Source organism: Manis pentadactyla, chromosome 14, assembly GCF_030020395.1.
Source record: "Manis pentadactyla isolate mManPen7 chromosome 14, mManPen7.hap1, whole genome shotgun sequence".
NCBI classification, from domain to species: Eukaryota; Metazoa; Chordata; class Mammalia; order Pholidota; family Manidae; genus Manis; species Manis pentadactyla.
In genome coordinates, this window is record NC_080032.1 from 35,829,783 (window position 1) to 35,849,567 (window position 19,785).

At 41.7% G+C, this 19,785-nt stretch overlaps 1 protein-coding gene across 1 annotated transcript in view; it reads left to right on the forward strand.

Moving 5' to 3' along the window:
- SUSD5 (sushi domain containing 5) overlaps positions 1-19,785 on the forward strand; it is a 48,448-nt gene that overhangs the window by 9,904 nt on the left and 18,759 nt on the right. Inside the window, exons 2-4 of the mRNA XM_036892185.2 lie at positions 1,191-1,368; positions 4,743-4,861; positions 19,464-19,652. Of these exons, the coding sequence (XP_036748080.2) occupies positions 1,191-1,368; positions 4,743-4,861; positions 19,464-19,652 (486 nt within the window). The remainder of the gene's footprint in view (positions 1-1,190; positions 1,369-4,742; positions 4,862-19,463; positions 19,653-19,785) is intronic.

The window sequence follows — 19,785 nt, forward strand, 5'->3', positions numbered from 1 at the left end:
TTTCTCTCTGTCTGCTTTGGTAATGTTCCCTTTGACTTTACTGTTCTGCAACATCACTGCTATGTATCTCCTTATAGAATTGTTTTTCTACTTTGGGATTTGTTGTTGGACATAATTTATGTATTAGAATATTTATCAGCTGTATACAATTCTCAGGCATTTGTCTTTAGACATTGCTTCCACCTCATTTTCTCTCTTCTTTATGGGAATTCTGATTAAAGTACATGTTAACCCTTATTCTTTCCTCCATGTCTCTTTATTGTCCTAATATTTTCCATCTTTTTTGTTTATTTACTACATTTTGGATGATTTCTTCCAGGTTCTTTTTCAAGGATACGTTCCTTGTTCAACTGTGTCTGATAATGCAGCCAAAAACATCCATTGCATTTTAAACTTATTGTTGTACTTTTAACTTCTAGAAATCTATTGGGTTCTTTTTCAAATCAGCAAAGCCACTTTTTATAGTTTCCTGTTCTTTGCAGGTATTTTTCAGCTTGTATATTATTCCTTTAAACACTGTACCCCATTGTTTTATAATCTGTGCCCATTAAGACCAAATCAGACTTATTTTTAGGTTAGTTTCTGCTGCATGTTTTATCTGTTGCTTCTCAGTCATGCTGCTTTGTTTCCTTGTACACTTAGCTGTATTTTACTGTGGTGGTCATTGCCTTTGAAAAAAGTATTTGCACAGGATATCCTGAAGCATAAAACACAGGTACATTTTTCCATCAGAGAAGATTTATATTTGTTCCTATCAGTCTCAGACCACTTTAAGCTAAATCCATGGCTTGAAGTATCTTAGATATCAATTTTTGTTAGGACTGCAATTCCCAATGAGGATTAGTACTTGGGTTCCTAGCACTAAGACATCTCTTCCAAAAGTCTCTTGAGTATGAGTGGAAAGGATATTGTTTATCCTGGTTCACTCTCATCCTGAGTCCCAGGTTTGCAAGTTTATGTATGTGTGTGATGGTGGTGGAAAGAAGACAAGAGCAAAAAATGGATTGAAACACCGTGCAGTTGTCATCACGTGATCCCAAGGATAAGTGCAATGCGGGTAGTTGCTCTTGGGTCTTTGGGCAAGTAGGAAACTAAGTGATCTGACAGTCGTCTGCCAGAGAGAACGTTTGCTGGGATTAAATTCCCATGGATCCTGGAGTCAGCCTGTGTTTGTGTTTGTCCCCACACAGGGAAGCTCTTTGTGCTGGAGTCTCAGGATGGCTCTCAGGGCCTGGAACTGGAGGCAGCTCGCCTTTCCTGCAGGAGCAGGGATGCTCACCTGGTGTCCGCGGACGAGCTGCGAAGGGTGGTCCAGGATTGTGCTTCTGCAGTGTGTGCCACGGGCTGGTTGGCAGACGGCACACTGGGGTACGTCAGGCAAGCGAGGGGAGCTGCCCTTCCAACTTGTCCCTGCTGCCACACTGGGGTTTATATGGGTCTCAACAACTGTTCTGCTGAAGTGCCGGGATAGGCAAAGCACATTGGCAGTGGCTTCCAGTGCATTCTTGTCTTGAGTTCTCATATACTTTTCTTGAGTTCTGTCAGTTTTTCCTCCTTACTCTGTTATTTTGAATTTCCTTTTTAACTTATAAAAAAATACATGCTTGTTAACATTTCAAGTCATAGATAGGTATAAAGTACAAACTGAGTGTCTCGTTTTTCCTACTTCAGAGGTGAATGACTCTTAACTGTTTGGTGTGTATTCTTTATCTCTTTTTCTCTGCATTTATTTATCTGCGTACATATGAACAGGAAGATAGTATGGAAGTTTTAAAATATTGCCACAAATTCTTTCACATTGACTCCCATTGAAAAATAGAGTCTATGTCCTCTCCCTTTGAATCAGGGATAGCAGGGTACTCCTCAGCTGACAGAATATAGCAGGTGTGATACCATGTGACTTCTGAGATTGGGTCAGAAAAATCCATACCTGGATTTCTGCAGACACTCACTTTTGAAATGTCAGAAGTCTGACTATCCTGAGAGGACCATGCTGTGAGGAAGCCCAGGCCACATGGTGATGCCCCACACAATGTCCCAGTCAATAGTCAGCATGAACTGCCAGACATGTGAGTGAAGATGCCTCAGGTGATTCTAGCCCCCAACTGTTGTGTTTATCACCAGTTTATGAGTCTTCTTAGCTCAGGCTGTAGACAATATAGAGCAGAGACAAGGCAAGCCATTCCTACTGTGCCTCATCTGAGTTCCTAACCCACAAAATCCTTGTTGAAAAGTTATTCTTGTAGCCAACTAGGCACAAACTCACCATTAATTCTGCAGACTACCTCTTTAAGTCATATGCAGAGAAGGCAGGAGCCATTCCATATTCTTCATCATGCCACAGGAATTTGAACAGGCAATATTGGCTCCAAGAACTACTTTGGTTGATAATGACCCTGAAGATGTCTGGCTGGCAAATGGCCAAAGAAAACACACAACCATGCTTACTCACATCTCTAAAACATCAATTGAATAAAGAGGACACTTAGGCTATTTCCAGATATTTTTAGTGAACCTAGAACACTGGCCCTCTCTGCCTTATATTTTACATACAGTTTCCTAAGTAGACAAAATATGTTCCATGCATGTTTTTCCATAGTGTAATCAGTGTGGATATTTTTCATAACTCTGCTACTATCATGTTGTCACACAATATAAAATAACTAGTCACATGAGGAGACAAAGCAACAAGAATAAAAATAGCCAATAGAAACTCTAGATACTAACATTGGTAGATGAAAAATTTTAAATAACCCTTTAAAATGTTTGAAGATACAAAAACAAGGAGGAGAATTTTGACAGGAGGTTGAAAACTAAAAATAACCAAATGGAAACTCTAGAAGTGAAAAATACAGTAACTGAAATTTAGAGTGTAATGGATACTTTTAATAGCTGGTTGAAAAGAGCCAAACAGAAAATTAGTGAACTGGAAGATATCCAGAATAAAGAGCAGAAGAAAAAAAGATGAAAAATATAGTTAAAAGACAAAGAAGATACATGTAGGAATTCTAAAGAAGAGAAAGATAGAGCAAAAGCATATGAGTCTTATCCACAACTGATGAAAAACACCCAGTTACAGATTCAAGAAGCCCTACAAAGTCCAAGGAAGACAAATAAGAAGAAATTCACAACTTGGCACATCATGGGAAAACTGATAAGAATCAAATATGAAGAAATCAATATTAAAAGTAATAATAAGAAAAAGAAAGAGTACCATCAAAGGAGTGACAGCAAACTGACAATGAAAGCCCAAAGACAATTGAGGGATAACCTTCAAAGTGCTGAAGGAAAATTACTGCCAACCTAGGATTCTATACCCAGTGAAAATATCTTCCCAGAATAAAGGTAAAATAAATACATTTTCAGACAGATGAAAGGTGAGAAAATTCATTATATCAGATTTACACTACAAGAAACACTCAAGGGTACTGTTCAGGCAGGAGGAAAATAATTGCAGGTGGAAGGCTGGAGAGGCAAAAAAGGATGAATGGAAAGAGTAAATATGGGGGTAAATTGAAATTATGTAATTATATAAAGCAGTAATAATATGAGACACTAAAAAAATTGTGTATAAGCCAGGAAATATTTTAAGTATGTTACTACAATCGTATTTTAAGTATTTTAAGTTGTGTTGTTGGGGAAGAGGATAAAAGTAATAAAAATTTTAATAAGTCAAGGAAGCATTTATAAACTCTGGGGTAACAACTAAAAGAAGAGCAAAAGGAGGGGGGAGAGTAAGGGGGGTAAGGGGTCACAATAATTTGCAATCACAGTATAAGTTGTTTGCAGGGATGGTAGTACAACATGGAGAATATGGTCAGTGATTTTGTAGCATCTTTCTACACTGACGGATGGTGGCCACACTGGAGGGGGTGAATATTTGATGATATGGGTAACTGTTGAATCATTGTGTTGTACATTTGAAATCAATATAAGATTGTACATCAATGATAACGCAATTAAAAAAAAAGAATAGCAAAAGGATATATAGCTCCCAAATCAATACAGAGGAAACAGGAATGCCAAAAAAAAGGAAAAGAAAAGAATTCAAACCATCTAAATAGGGAAAAGAGAAGAGAGGAAGAAAGGAAGAAAGAATGGGCAGACTAATAGAAAATGGCAGATTTAAACTCAAAGAAATCTGTGATTAAATGAAGTAGATGAAATGCTCCATTTAGAAAACAGAGATTATAAGATGGATTTTAGAATTCTACTATTTGACATTTACACAAGATACCTCTAAATAAATTATGGTGCAAAAATAAGTTATAATGGAAATTAACATGTATGTAGAACCAAATAATATTAAAGTATAACATATTTGAACTCATGGAGTACTACTAAAGCTATACCTAGAGAGAAGAGTAAAGCACTAAATGTTTGTGTTAAAAAAGGAAAAGGTTCGTGGACTAATTAACGATCCATCTTAAGAAATCTGAAAAGGAACAGCAAAATGCCCCCCCTCAAAAAAGAAGGGAACTAATAAAGAAAAGGCAGAATTTTATTAAATAAAAAACAAACATATACTAGAAGAAATCAACAGTGAAACCTGAAATGATACATGTTACCACAACTCTATCTTCCTGAGTTTAGACCTTTGGGGAGAGTGTTTTCATTTAGATGTTTTCAGCCAAAGCTCCTGAATCATAAAAATCTCTGTTGATGCAGAGCTGGTAACAGAAAAGAATTATTCTTTCCCGTTTTTAGTTAGCTCTTCTAACCCAGTGTCATCTTTGTTTCAGGACAACTGTGTGTAGCAAGGGGAGTGGTGAACAGCACATCAGGAGAGCTGTTGATGTGACAATTGCCAGCAACCCGGTTCCTGGTGGCACATACAATGCCCTTTGTATTAAGGATGAAGGTCAGTGCCAGAGCTTTAGTGAAGGTTCTGGAGGGTGTGCTCGTGGGGTTGGCCATCTTAGGTCATGCTCTCTAGAAACAGACCTTGAGATGAGGGTTCCCCAGATATGGTGTATCAGGAAGTCTTCCAAAGGAAAGCCAATGGGGCAGTGGGGAAGTGGACCGAGAAAGGAAGCAGACCAAGCAGTGGTGCAACACTAAGCAAGAAGCACAGTGGTGGTGAGGTGGGGATAACTGGCTCAGTCCTTCAGGGGAACTCTCGAGACAGTGTAGTTCACCACAGTTTTCCTGATCAGGAGTGAGAGAGCAGGGGTATTTATAACGCTGCACCTGCCACTCATTGGTTAAGGGCTGCTTTGGGGAGATGTAAATTCCCAGGTTCTTCTGGGTTTTGTGAGCCCAGGCAAAGGGTTCCAGGTGCCTGAGTGCCACCACCAACAAAGATGCACAGGTCCTACCGGGAGCCCCTATGCATGGGAATGGTAAAGGTATCTCAGAACTACAGGCGGATCCCTGACAGCAGCTGATGTAGTTGCTGATATAGCTTGCCCATTCATCTCTCTTCGTGATCATACTAAAAAGAAAAAAAATCTTTTTTGCCCCAAAAGAAAACTCATAGGGTTTAGGAAATTGCTCCTAGGAAGGAAAATTCAACTTCCTTCTGGGAAATCAGCCAAGTAGTGAGGAATCTCCAGGGCTGTATTTCATGGGTGCTGAAAGAAAGACATCTTCATTATCAGAACACAGGCTCTTCAAAGTGAACGTTCATGCAAATGAGAGAAAGCCAGCTGCCTACTCACTGGACACAGTGGTCAGCACAGGCACTCCTTGGCTGCACATGGATCTCATCTGGAAAATTTTAAGAAATACTGATGCCTGGTGTTAGCCCTCAAAATTCTGATATAAATGTTCTGGACATTGGGGTTTCTTAAGCTTCCCAGTGATTTTAACATGCAGTCTAGTCTGAGGACTACTTCTCTAGTGCAGTTTTCCAAACCTCCTGGCTGATGAGAAATACCAGGTGAACTTGGTAGAAGTACAAACCCTCAGGCTGCATCCCAGAGGCACCAAATTGTAAGCTCCAGGGAACAGGTCAGAGGCAGTGATAGGCTTCTCTGCCGTGATGGGGTCTCCTTCCAGGGGTGCTCCTTTATTTTTCATTTGCTGATCGCTATGGAAGAGCTTTGGGAGAGTCTCCTGATAGCATGTATCCATCCAATCGAATGACTGAAGGATGTGGCCTCTCTCTGGAAAAGCCTGGGGAGAACAATGGTTTGTTTTTAAAATCCACAGAAGTAATCTAAAGCCATCCTTTGAATCCAATCATAGACAAAGATTCAGATCCCTGAGGAAGACAGGACAGAGTCAGAAAAAAACAGCACTATCTTCTTTCCTCAGTAATCTCAAATGAATATGTAGGGCTTCTGAGTCTTACCTCATTCTCCTCATGAACAAGAGGTATCCGTTAGCTTTTGGTGTGTAACATACAACCCCAAAATGTACTGGTTTAAAATAAGAACTATTTATTTAGTTCACTGTTTTTTTTTTACTAGTAATGTGTGTTCTGATGCTGGTTTAGGCTGGGCTCACTCATGAGTCTACAGTCAGCTGCTGGTTAGGTGGCCCTGCTACTGAGAGTCAGCTGGCTGTTGGCTGTGGTGATGGGGGCCACCGACCCATGTGTTCCTCAACATCCAACAGGCTAGCCTGGGCTTCCTGTCTCACAAGACTTCCAACAGGTTGTAGATACACAATTGTGTGCCCCTTTGGGCCACAACTTCAGTTTATGGAGCCAGAGGTTGGAAACATCTGTTTACAGCCCATCAGGCACCAAGGTCAAAGCCATAATAGTAACTCCAAAACTGAGTTACTGCCAAACCCGTGTAATGTGCCTCCTGCTGTATTGCCCTCAGAGGAACATGCCTTTAGTTCAGTAATATTCCTGTCAAAAATAGATAACTTGAATCTAATCATAAGGAAATATTAATTGAAGTCCAACTGCAGAACGTACAAAATGAATGGCCTATACTCTAAAAAATGTCAAGGATTAGAAAGGCAAGAAAGGCCAAGCAACTGTTCTAGACTAAATAGACTAAAAAAAAAAACCTGACGGTGAAATGTAATTTGTGATCCTGGATTGAATCCTGGACCAGGAAAAAAATGGCCCTAATTGATGAAATCGCATATGGATTATGAATGAGATAATTAGATGTATCAATGCTTAAAATCCTGGTTTATATAAAAGAGTATCCTTTTTCTTGGAAATGCATACCAACATTTTTGGGACAAAGGGACATCATATATACAACTTATTCTCAATGGTTCAGAAAATAATTAGATATAGATACATATATATACATATTCATATATCTGATATACATTTGTGTCTCCATATACCTATCTATAGCTAGGCATAACTATATTTCTCATCTATCTAGAAAGAAAAAAATGATAAAGCAAATGGGACAAAACAAAATCACACTGGTGAACCTGGATAAAGGGTTTTATCGGAATTTCCTATTCTTACAATTTTTCTGTTACTTTGAGATTATATAAAAATTAAAAATCTCAAAAAATTACAATGGTCTACATACTCCTCCAAAAACAACAACAGAAAAAGAAAAAAAAAAAACCCCCCAAAAAACGCTCTGAGTCACGGGGAGCCAGTGTATGAAGTACATGCATGACAACCCATACATGTCTGGGAAGACGGATGCCATTTTAGTGGGGCGAGCACCATGTGTGATTCGTCAGGCAGAGTGAGAGCTCGGTGTCCCAGAGCGGACTAGGGGAGGCTGGCCCGGCCTCCCCTCACCTCCAGGTCAACACGGAGGGGCTTATATGGAGAAGACTGGAGTCTTGGTCCTGCAGGGCCTGATTTGTGGGGAGGCTTCATGTGTGCCACGAATGGAACATTAGAGTCAGAGGGCTGCTATCTCTTGGGCTTCTCTGTAACTTGGTTACTCTAACCAAGTCACAGAACAATCGTAAGAATAAGGAATTCCTGTAAAACCCTTTATCCAGATTCACCATTGTTCTCATGTTGTCCCATTTGCTTGCTTCTCTCTCTCCAGACAGATGCTAGACCTAGACAGGTTAATGAGTAGAGAAGCAGGATAGATTCCCCAGGGCTACTCAGAAAGCTCTGGCCCTGTTTCTCTGCCTCCCGTCCTGTGGAAGGAGCGTGTGAGGCTCCTCTGCCCTGCTCAGGGGCCTTTCTGAGGGCGCGGTCAGCAGGCGACTTCTGCTTGCCAAGGAGCCCGGGTCAGCACACAGCCGGCCAGTGTCACCTGCCAAGGCTGCCTTTTCCCTGTCATGTTCCCTGGCCTTACTCTGTGCCGCTGCTTCGCTTTGGCAAGACGGGAAGAGTGACGAACAGTAATGCCAAAGACGGGCAGACGTGTGCCTCATGGAGGGCCGGGAGGAAAGCAGCGCCCAGGCAGTGCTCAGGCAATTTCCTCCTGTGTTGCATCTTTTGAAATAGAGTTCCTCACAGACGGAGACTTTTCTCCCTTTCTTCCAGTACTTTTGTTTCACTGACAGTGAATTGCTAGCCCTGTGGTGATCTCACTCAAACTATTAAATGAAGTTATTTTTAACCGGCTGGATGCTGATGAAACAAGCTGCCTCCGCTCAGGTTCCCTGCGGTGCTCCTCTTGGCGGCTGGTCTGTGGGGTTGATGGCGTGGGGCCTGGAGGCTTCGTGTCTCTCTCACCATCTCCCTATTGCTGATGCACCCACAGGGTTTCTCCCACTAAGCCATGGCTGGTCTGGCTGCCCTTCCCCTGCACAGCTGATAGAACTTATTTGGGTCACAGTCTCCTAAAAGAATGTGGAAGACTTTGAGCTCATTACCGTTGACCTAGCTTGGCCATTCACTTATTTCTTTGTCCAAGGGTAGTGCAAAGTCCAGTGCTCAGACTTGTGGATGCTTCAGATACAGAGAGAGAGAGAGGGTAGATACATGACTGATAGATAGGCATAGAGGACTCATCCCCACCCTCAGGGAGTTGGCAGGTAAGTAAGGGATGAACGCATTTCCATGACACAAAGCAGGAAGGTGATTGGGGAGACTTACTGAGGCGGTGGCAGTTGGGGTGGAATTTGAAGGATTTTGTTTCATGGGGATAATAGGGAATGGAGGAGAGGCCATTACAGACAGAGAGAACAGGGGGAGCAAGGGCTAGAAATTGAAGATCCTAAGTTCCAGGGAGACTAGCTCTGGGCAGGCCATTGTGCTTGATTGTGTGTTCGGAGGAAACATCTGGAACACAATAGTGCCTAGTGATTACGCCCATGGCATCTGTACCCAGAATTCCTGGGTTCAAATATTAGCTCTACCTTGTACCTGCCCTGGGAATAATATTCGAATCCATATGTAGAGTTGTCACAGGACAGAATGGGATAATGCAGTGAATCATTCAGCCCAGTCCCTGGCACTAGTGGGACCAAATGAGTACCATCTGTGGCTATGACTAGTATCTAGTTGCCCAGGAATTCTAATAAGAGAGTGATAATAACATGGTTTCTTCACCTTGATGTCACACTATTTCCACTGAATCAACCAATCATTTCTTTCAAAATCACTGAACAAAGTTTAATATGCATATACCGTACATCCAAGCAATTCTGCACCTAGGTGTCAGCCCCAGGAGAAACATGCTTTCTTGCCTGAGGGTTTCAGCCCCGGGCAAGTTTGCTATGGAGTCAGTGAGACTGAGAAATGACAATGGAACATTCTTGGGGTAAAAGGGTTTATACCTGGCTTTATTCTCCCGGCAGCATGTTGAGCACTAGAATCACATCTGCATCCAACAGTCTGCAGGTCCATAATCCTCCTCCATCTCTGCCTCCACCCAGAGCACTGGGCATAGCTCTTTACATAGTGACTCATTCAGTAATAGCTTATTGCCTATGGGTGTGGAAGCAGTAGCCTAGCAGTAGGCCAATAACATCATTAAGTAGTTTAGAGTCAGGTGAGGATCCTGGCCATAGGAATTTCCATTTTCCCCACACATGCCACACAAAAATGGGTACACTTAGGATAAAGTTCATTGCAACTTTATCATAAAAGCAGAAACTGGAGCAACCCAAATGTCCGTCAACTGGTGAATGGATCAAAATATTGTGGTACATCCATATCATGGATTACTGTTTGGCAATAAAAAGAATGAAATATTAATACATGTAAAACCGATGAATTTCAATAATGTTATGCTAAGTGAAAAAAACCAAACATAAAAGGTTGCATACTGTATTATTCCATTTGCATGAAATTCTAGAAAAAGCGAACTGCCAGCAACAGAAAGTAGAACAGTGTTTGCTGGTGGAGATGGGGAGGGCAAGGAGATAGTTTAGGAGAGCTGTTCAATGCCTTGCTTGTGGTATTTTACCAAAGTAAAGTTTACCAAAACTTATTAAGCTGTATATGTAAAATTGGTGTTTTCTTTATAAAAATAATACTGAATAAAAACAAAAAAGAGAACATGAAAAAAATAATTGAGCAGCTTTACAATTCTAAAATTCTCTTCTTCCATTGCTTTCCTCCATCTATTATTTAATCCTCAGAGCAATACTGTGAGGAGGGTATTGTTATTCTTTTCATTCAGATGAGGAAACCGAGGGACAGAGAGGTGTGGGGCATTTTCTTCAGTCACACAGCTCCTGGGAGCTGCTCTTCCCAGCCCTAAGACCCAGTCAGTCTTGGTGGGTCATCTCCACCACTTCTGCCAACCTTAAGCCTACAGCTGTAATTAAGGCTTCAGCATGTGCTTCAGATGTTTAACTTCAGGAAGAGGATAATAGCAGCTAACAGCTTGTTACCTGTGCTCACTCATTTAATCTTCACAACAACCCTACAGAAAGTTACTGCTGTTTTCCCTATTTTACAGATGAGGAAACTGAGGCATAGCAAGAGTAAGAGTAAGTAACTTGCCCAAAGTCACACAGCTAGTAAGTATAGGACTCAAACCTAGACACTAAAGGATTTTTGTTTTCTGAGGCTCTCTTTTCTTTTGACCCTTGAATAGCTCCTCTTCCCAGGGACTACTGTTCCAGCTGAGAGGTATGTGACCCTGCCTTCCAGTCTGCCTAGGACAGTTTGTGTTTATGCTGGTTGTCCCACTGTAATTATTAACAAGGCTCCCTCTTATTTTCAAAAGTGTCCTTACATGGATAATAAATTATAAGGTCACCCTAGCTGTTATTAATATATACAGGCTCGATTTAAAGATTTCCCCTGGGAACTTACTTACCAGCAGCGGAGAGTATGTGAGTGGTAGAACAGATGTGGTTGGATCTGTGACTCACCCTGCTCGGTACAGAAGTTCATTGCTGTTGAGCCAAGATGACCCAACAGAGCCAGAAATGCAGGACATGCCCATGGTGGGCCAGGGGATCCCGTGTCACCAGCTAAAGTTAAACTGATTATTTGCTATTCTCATGGGCCAAAGCCCGATTCTAAGAATGTATATCTGTTACTGATCCCTCTGTGTTCCCAACCAGCTGTGCTGGCTGCTTTTTACCCTGAACCAAGCCTTTGACCCAGTCCTCTGATGTCCACCGTTACTGCCATATCAACAAGGGGAAGTATGGGCCCATATCCGTTCTGATCTTCTTATGAAGATGTTGTTTTACCCCTCTTCAGATGGCATTCAATTCCTGTACAGCCATCATGTGCTTGGCTTCGTTTGGTTTGAGAGAACTGGGCATTCCGTTATTACCATCATTACTTGAAGATTGATTGAAAAGGCCATCAGTCGTCAAGTATTGAGACATGGAACTCATTTTTATTCATGTCTGTATAAAGTTCCATGTGTGTAGCGGGCAGTGGGCAAGGCATAAACTCATTTAATTATGGTAACAACCCTATGGGATAGGTGTCATTAGCTCCATTTTACACTTTTAATATGTTTTCTAATTATAAACTTGGGTAGGTGGTCATTGCAGTGGAAAGTCTAAAGAAAATTAAAATCACTCTTAATCAGTCTGTCTTGACAAATGTACTTTGGTATCTGTCTTTTTCCCCCTGCATTTTTATTTAGTTTACCAAATTGGAATTCTATGGACAATATGTAGGTTTGCATTCTGACTTCTTTCACTCAATAATTTGTCTTCCCCTGACACTGAATATGCTTCAAAGAATAATTTTAATGTTTAATCAAACATTTTCCTGTTCTTAGACATTTGAGTATTTTCTTGGTTTTCACTATAATAAATAATACCGTGATTGAACATCCTCATACACATACCTTTTGTGCATCTTTAATTATTTCAGGCTCTTTTTATGTAGCTACAATGTATTGAGGACCATTTATGGGTCATAAATTGCACTGAGACCTTGTCTGTTGTGCCTGACCTGGACATGGTCAACCACCATCATACCAGCCATTTCCTCCCTTGCCCCCACCAGCCCCCTCTGATGGCCCCTTGTCATGTCCATCAGCACACCACTGGTCCATTCTGGGAACAGCAAACAGAAGAATTACAAGGCAAGTGAGAAGGCTCAGCGTTTTGAAAAGAGGGAATTATTTTAAGGAGGCAGAGCAAATAAAATGATTTGGAACAGTTTTGAAAGTGTTTAATTCATTTTCTCATCCTCCCCTTCATGGCCGTAAATTATTCTACTTTCGTGGTCTCCATGATCCCACCTTCGGTACTCTGAGGTCCACTGCTTTCTGGCCTCTGTCCCATCACTTCAGTGAAACCATCCTCATCAGGGCTACTCATAGCTTCCCTTCAGCTCGCTATAGTGGTCAGTTCTCAGCTGCATTTTGCTTACTGTTTCTGCAGCCTTAAGTACCTGACCATACCTTGTCCCTGAAACACATTTTCCCTTGACTTCCTTTGGGTTTTATTTATATCTGTCTGGCTGCAGTGATATCTTTCATGAACTCTTCGTTCTCTGCTCACCTCCTCGGGGCTCTGACCTGGACCTTCATCTCCCCTCACTTAACACTCCAATGGCGTCAATTTTCATAAATTCTCATTAATCCCAAACTGTTTCCTCAAGCCTAGGTCTCTCCACTAAGCCTAAGTTTCCATACAAGCAGCTACTTATAGATGCTTCTCTCTGAACTTCAAATTCCACTCATATCCTTCAACCTCCCAATCTTCTCCCTTACCTGCAACTTTCCAATCCTAAATTCCGTGAAAACCACCCTTCTCGGTATCTCCCAGATTCACCTGCTTCTTGCCATCTGCGCCTCACATCAGCTCCTGCCATGCTTTCCTGGACATCTCCAGTGGCCTCCCCACTGGTCCTCCAGTTTCCAGGCTGGTTTCCTCCATCATTCTCTACCTTGTAAGCAGTGCTCCTTCCATACTTCCATAACAAGGGGATCATATTATGTCCCTTTTTAAACTCTTCCATTGCACCTCATTCCCTACCAGACAAATTCAAGACTTCCTACCTGGCATAAAAGGCCCTCCACAAACTTACACCTGCCTATCTCCCTCGTACTCTGTGCTTTAATCTTACCGACTTCTTACCATTCGTCAAATAGAGGCTTAAAACACATTTCAGTACTGAGTCATTTGATACTGATGTACAAATAACAGATACTTCAGTGCAAAAGGCTGAACACACCCAAACAGAACCAACATACCCAGATATGCAGTAAGGGGAATGGTGAAACTTCACATCAGTGGGGAGAGGATAGAGGGACTACTTGGTAGTTAGTACTAGGTTATTGGTTAAGAATTTGGTAAAATAAGACAGTGGATTATTGTCCTAATATATGCAGATCTCTTGATAAGAAAAAGATTGATAGAAAAAGATAGATGGACAACAAAAAGATAAAGGCCACAGTAAAGAAATATTTTTAGAGAAATACAATCAGTCAATAAATATCCAACTTTTTTGCCAATTAAAGATATGCATGTTAGTATAAGAAATCACTTTTCAGCCCATGAAATTATCAAAGTATATATAAAAAAATGATAGTCCGGTGTTCTGAGGAGAAACAGACAAATTTATATACCATTGATAGAGGTGTAGACTCTGAAACACTCATATGCAACTTGGCAAAACTTATCAGATGCTGTAAAAATATATATGCCCTTTCATCCATCAAGTCCATTTTGAGTATATTATGCTAAGAAAATGAGCTTGGAAAAGTACAAAGATATGTGACAGAGATGTTCACTACTTAGTAGGGGAAAACAAAAACAAAGTTAATGTCTAACAGTGGGGGTCCATTGTGGTAAATCCATACAAATAGAATAATATATAGCCCAATATGTGATACATAATATAAATTCAAATAATAAAATATTTGTTGACAGGAAAATTTTTGCAATAACAAACAAGCTGCAAAACAAAACTGTTAATAGTGTGGCAAAATACTGTGTGTGTGTGTGTGTGTGTGTAAAGCTGAAAGAGTAAAAATGATGTTAACAGTGATTATCATTGGTGAAATAGAGAATTTTTATATTTCCTGTGATGTTTTTTCCCTGTGAGCTTTCCAAGTTTTCTGACTTGTGTAAGAATTACCTATTTGGACAATTTTGAAACATTTTATCTTGAAAAATTTTAAACAAACAGAAAAGTAGAGGGATTAATGTAACAAACCCTCGTGTGCCCATTACCCAGATTCAAAAGTTAATATTTTGCCAATTTAGTTTCATCTACTTCCTGCAATGTTTTTCTCCCATTGAGATATTTTAAAACAAATGCCAGACAGGATATCATTTTCATTCTAGAACATTTTTTTAAATAATTGTTTAGGATGATGTCTCTCCTGAGGGTTTTAGCCCCGGGCAAGTTCACTCTGAATTCGGTGAGACTGAAAAATGATAACAAAAAGTTCTTGGGGGTAAAAGGGTTTATATCCAGCTTTATTTTCATGGTGGGAGATCAAACACTGGAATCCCATCTGCCTCAGGGCACAACTGCGTGCAGCAAGCTGGTCTCTACCTCCAGGCCTCTCCGCCGCCTAGCAGACCCAGAGCACTGGGCAGAGCTCTTTAAATAGAGTCAATAATAACTCACTGCCCACACGTGTGCAAGCCTGCACCTGCGAGCACTGCACAGGAGCAGTGGGCAAGCGGACCACGGTCAGGTGAGACTCCTGGCCATGGAACTTCCATTTTCTCTACAGATGGGAAACTCAGGATCTAGTAGCATGCAGATTCCATGTGTAAGTAATTGATTTAAATGTATTGCTTGCCCCAGGATTTAGTTGTGTATGAACTTGCCTCCACATTGTACATACTGTAGTGCTTCCAGGGTAGAAGGCCCACAAGTTAGAAACTATTCTCTTAAAACATAGATCCTTGTCACATGCAATTCCCCTTGGAAGAGGCTGTGAATAATTTCCAACCATTTATACCTCATGCTGAATAAATTATAGATTGTCTAAAGGGGAGGTATTTTTTAAAGTAACATTTCATTGAGGCATAATTTAATCAGCAAAATGCACAGGTCTTAAATTTGTTGAGTTTTGACAAATGCATACACCAGTGTAATTTACACCCAATCAACAGAATTTCCTTCACCCCAGACTTTTCCCCAGATCCCCTTCCCCATTCCAGCAGAGCTAGAGGCAACCTCTGGTCTGATTTCTGTCACCCTATTTTAGTTTTACCTGCTCTTGAGGGTAGATTTTTATCTACAGCAGTAGTTCTCCAAGAATGGTTCCTGGTCCAGCAGTATAAACAGCACCTAGGCATTTGTTATAAATGCAAACTCCTGGGCCCTAACCATGACCTACTGAGTCAGAAACTCAAAAACATAGCAGTGTGTGTGTGTTTGTGTTACAAGGCCTTCAGGTAATTCTGATGCATGTTCAAGTTTGAGAAGCACTGATACAAAGTTCAAAAACTAACGATAAAATTGGATGGAGTTGGGGGGACAATGCTGGTGCTGTATTTGACAGAGCAGGTTCGGTGGGAGCTGGACAGGTGGGCACAGAAGATGACCTTAGGTAATACCAAAAGGAAGGAGGAAGTGTTAAGCATTTGTGCCTGAATTTCTACATCTTTCTTTTGTGAAACAGTAATAGGGGTTTTCACGCTCTTCTTTAGAATTTCAAAAGTCCTGATGGAAGTCCTAAAATTTCTCAAAAGAAAAGCATCAACTTTCATATGAGTTCTAAACACTATGGAAACTGGTTAGCAGAAGCTCTGATGGGCAAGCAATTGCGTCCTTTTAAATTGAAAAAAAAAAGAGTCATTCCTTATTAATGCTTTGAAAGACAAGATCTTTCATAAAATCTGTTTTCTTGGAAGAAATAATAGAAATTGCTCTTTATGTTGAAACTGTTGGAACCCCGCTCTAAGGTCTGAGAAATCCACAAACCACACGCCCTACCTCCGGAGTAATTGAAAGGCAGCAGTAAGGACTGCTCAAACATAAGTTTTCCTCCAGAGGAGAGTAGGGTCCAGGTAGACAGCCAGCTATTTTCCAGAGCTCCCCTGTGAGCGTCAAGATGGGAAGGTTAGTAATAGGAGCTAATTCAAGGAGCACAGGGCATGAGTGGTGTTTTTGGCACTTGGTTGTGTTAATGCACGGAACTGGTGTCTGGAGCTTCTGAAATCACACCTCCAAAGAAGCAGTGTGTTTCCTGTCTTGAACATTTGTGGGAAATCCAGAAACATATGGTATGTGTGCCCAGACTCACTGGAGCCAGATTCTAGCCCCTGCTATTCTGGAACTTAAGGAAGATGATCCCATGAGTCTGGTAGGATTTGGCCTGACGTTCCCCATTATCTGCTTTCGGCTCCCTTACCCTGTCCTGGATCTTCCTTCTGAGGAGTTGGTGGTGCACTCCACAGACAGAGCTGGGTGAGACCAAGGGGATTTCCCAGGGTTTCAAGAGTGGGTGTTTGCTGAAGAGCATCCAGTTTCCCAAAAGTAGGTTCCAGTAAGAGGAGAAAGGACTGGGTGTCCAGCCTGAGTTATGGGTGGCTACGGATGTTGGAGAGGGAGACAGAGCCTTTTGCCCTTGAGGTATCAGCTGAAATTCGAGCAGCCTTCCTTGACTGAGGCTGATGACTGGTCCACTCTTCTTAGGATGCCCTGCCCAGACCAAGTGAACCCAGGGATGGTGCCTCTCTGCTCAGTGGAGTACTCCTGGCTTTGTGGCAGCTTCCAAATGGCATCCTGTCCCTACTTGCTGCATAGGTGAAATAAACACGATCTCCTGGGCTACCTCAAGGGGGTTGGTTTAAAATGCAGCACTTTGTGCTGACTTCCTGAAGTACAGCCACACCCTTTTTCATTAAAAATATCTCCTGTTAAAGGACAAGCAGGCAGTGACTGTCTTTGAGAAAGTGCTACCAAGACTATAAACTGTCAGGCCAATCAGGGTGGCTTAAAGCACAAGTGGTATTTTCTACTTTCAACTTTTCTGTTTTTGGTCTTGCATAAAGACTAAAGGCTTTCCTTTCCAACGTAAAATATTAGAAGAGGAAATTTGAACTAAAATAATTCCCTTTTTGAAAAAAAAAGTCATCTCTGCATCACTTTGATGCAGCAATTCCACTCCTAGAAGATTATCCTAACAATATGTACAAAAATATCGTATGAACTGTTCATTGTACATTGTTTATAATAGTGAAAACTTAGAATCAACATAAATTTCTGTATAATGATTAAATAATGTGTGCTATAATGTAGCCTTTCAAACAACTGAAGTAACTTATAATACTAATGTGGAAAGAACTCCAAAATATTAAAGAAAAAGGACTTCTAGTTTCTGAACCAGAATGTAAGGAAGGACATCGAATCAGTAATTAAAACCTTCCAAAACAGAAAGCATCAAGTCCACTGGTGAATTCCACCAAACATAAAAGGAAGAAATTATAACAGTTCTCTATAATCTCTTCCAAAAGTTAGAAGCAGAGGGAGTACAAATAACTTGTTTTATGATCATCTTAATACCAAAACGAGACAAAGACATTACAGAAAACTAAGACCAATATGCAATGAACAGAGATATAAAAATCCTCAACAAAATATTAGCAGTTTGAATCCAACAATATATTTTAAAATTTATAAACCATAACTGATTTATCCCTGGTATGCAAGGCTTGTTCAGCATTCAAAAATCAATTAATGTAACCCATTGCATCAACAGGCTACAGAGGAAAAAGCACACAATCATACTGATAGATGCAGAAAAAGCATTGGACAAAATCAACACCCATTCATGATAACTCTCAGCAAACTAGGAATAGAGAAGTTCTTCAACTTGATGAAGAACATCTACAAAAATAACTCAATGGTGGGAAATTTGAAGCTTTCCCGCTAAGATATTTTTTTACATTTGAACTGGAATTTATCTTTACTTGAGAGGATGAAGTGGAAGAGAGGCCTCACACCACAGTACGAGTGCCCCCTGCCCACCTCAGGGCTAGAAGTCTACTTGGCCAGCCCTGCCCTGTTCTGAAACCATCTTCCCTCCACATGACCTGGCTGTGTGTGGGGACCTGTCCCATGGAACATTTGAGCTGCAGGGTCTCACCTGAGGGCTCAGCTGGTGTGGAAGGAGGAAAGCCAGGGCTCCCCTCTCCTCGCCTTCCAAGTTCCATCGCTGGCTGAAGCCTTGGGGGCCCTTAGTGGCCGCTTCCTGGACCAGCCACAGGTTTTTCATAAGCAGTTTACAAGTTCTAACAAAAACCAGTTCTACCTTCATTACTAAAAGGCTCATCTGCAGTAAAAAAAAATACACAGCAGTAAAAACATTCTCACAAGAGAACTAGGGCAAGGGGTTGGAAGGAGATGGGTCTGCCTTTCCCAAAACGGACTCTGGGACCCGGAGGGCAGGCACCAGAAGAGGCTCCAGGGAGAGGCAGAAGTCCCTTCTCCTTCTTCAGATCCAAGCACGAACCCAACGTAAATAAACCACAGAACTGGGGCAATAACGATGTGTCTGTGTGGGTTCATCAGATGTTGATCAGAGGGGAGGCCCTCAGGTGTGGGAACAGGGGGTGTACAGGAACTCTCTCTACTCTGTACTCACTTCTGCTGTGAATCTAAAACTGTTCCAAAAAATAGTTGGTATGTTTTTGAAACAGATACTCAGTAGTACCTATGTAATCCCATTTATATTGAAAACCACACACACACAAAGAACTATATGTATTTTTATATGTATATTTGTCAATTGATAGATCAATGGATCTACCTATGTATCTGCAGGTTTGTGAGTACCTGTGTCTGAATCTATATTTATTTATATTACCAAACTGATAAGGGTGTGACCGGCAGGACTGGGGTCAGGGAAGGGGAGGGGCACCTTCTGTGCTCTCTAGTCTGTAACATTTTAGCTTTTTGACAGAGGACCTGTTCACTTTGGTGCATAAGACAAAATGGAGCTGCTGCAAGCATAAGAAGGCATGAAGGGTAATGTTGCCTAGACATTTTAAAATACAAAGTTGTAGCACATTTATTCCTTCTGCAAGTATTTGCAGAGTGCCTCCCTGTGGCAGGCATTCTGCCAGGCCCTGGGGATTCCAGGGCGAAGGGGAAACAGCCCCATGACCCCTGCGGGGGACAGGCAGCACCCATGGAAGAGTGAGTTGCTTTCTAAGTTTGTTTTCTCCCAGGCTGCAAAAGTTCTATCCAGTTCGGAATAGCTGACTGTGGTTCCTCTCCCCAGAGAAGCCGTGTGGTGACCCACCATCGTTCCCCCATGCCGTCCTGCAGGGGCGCAGCCGCCTGGAGATGGGGGACGAGCTGCTGTATGTGTGCACCCCGGGTCAGGCAGCGGGCCAGCACCACCCTGCCTTCACCTTGCTGTGTAACAGCTGTGGAGAGTGGTTCGGCCTGGTGCAGGCCTGCGGGACAGGTAAGCCCTGGGCAATGGGCCCTCGCATTGAGACAGCGACTCTGTTTCTGCTGGGGGCTCCTGGTGGGTTCCTCTCCACCAAGGCCCCTTAGAAAGAGGCTCTGGACCCAGCAGCATCTCCCCTGGGTACTCC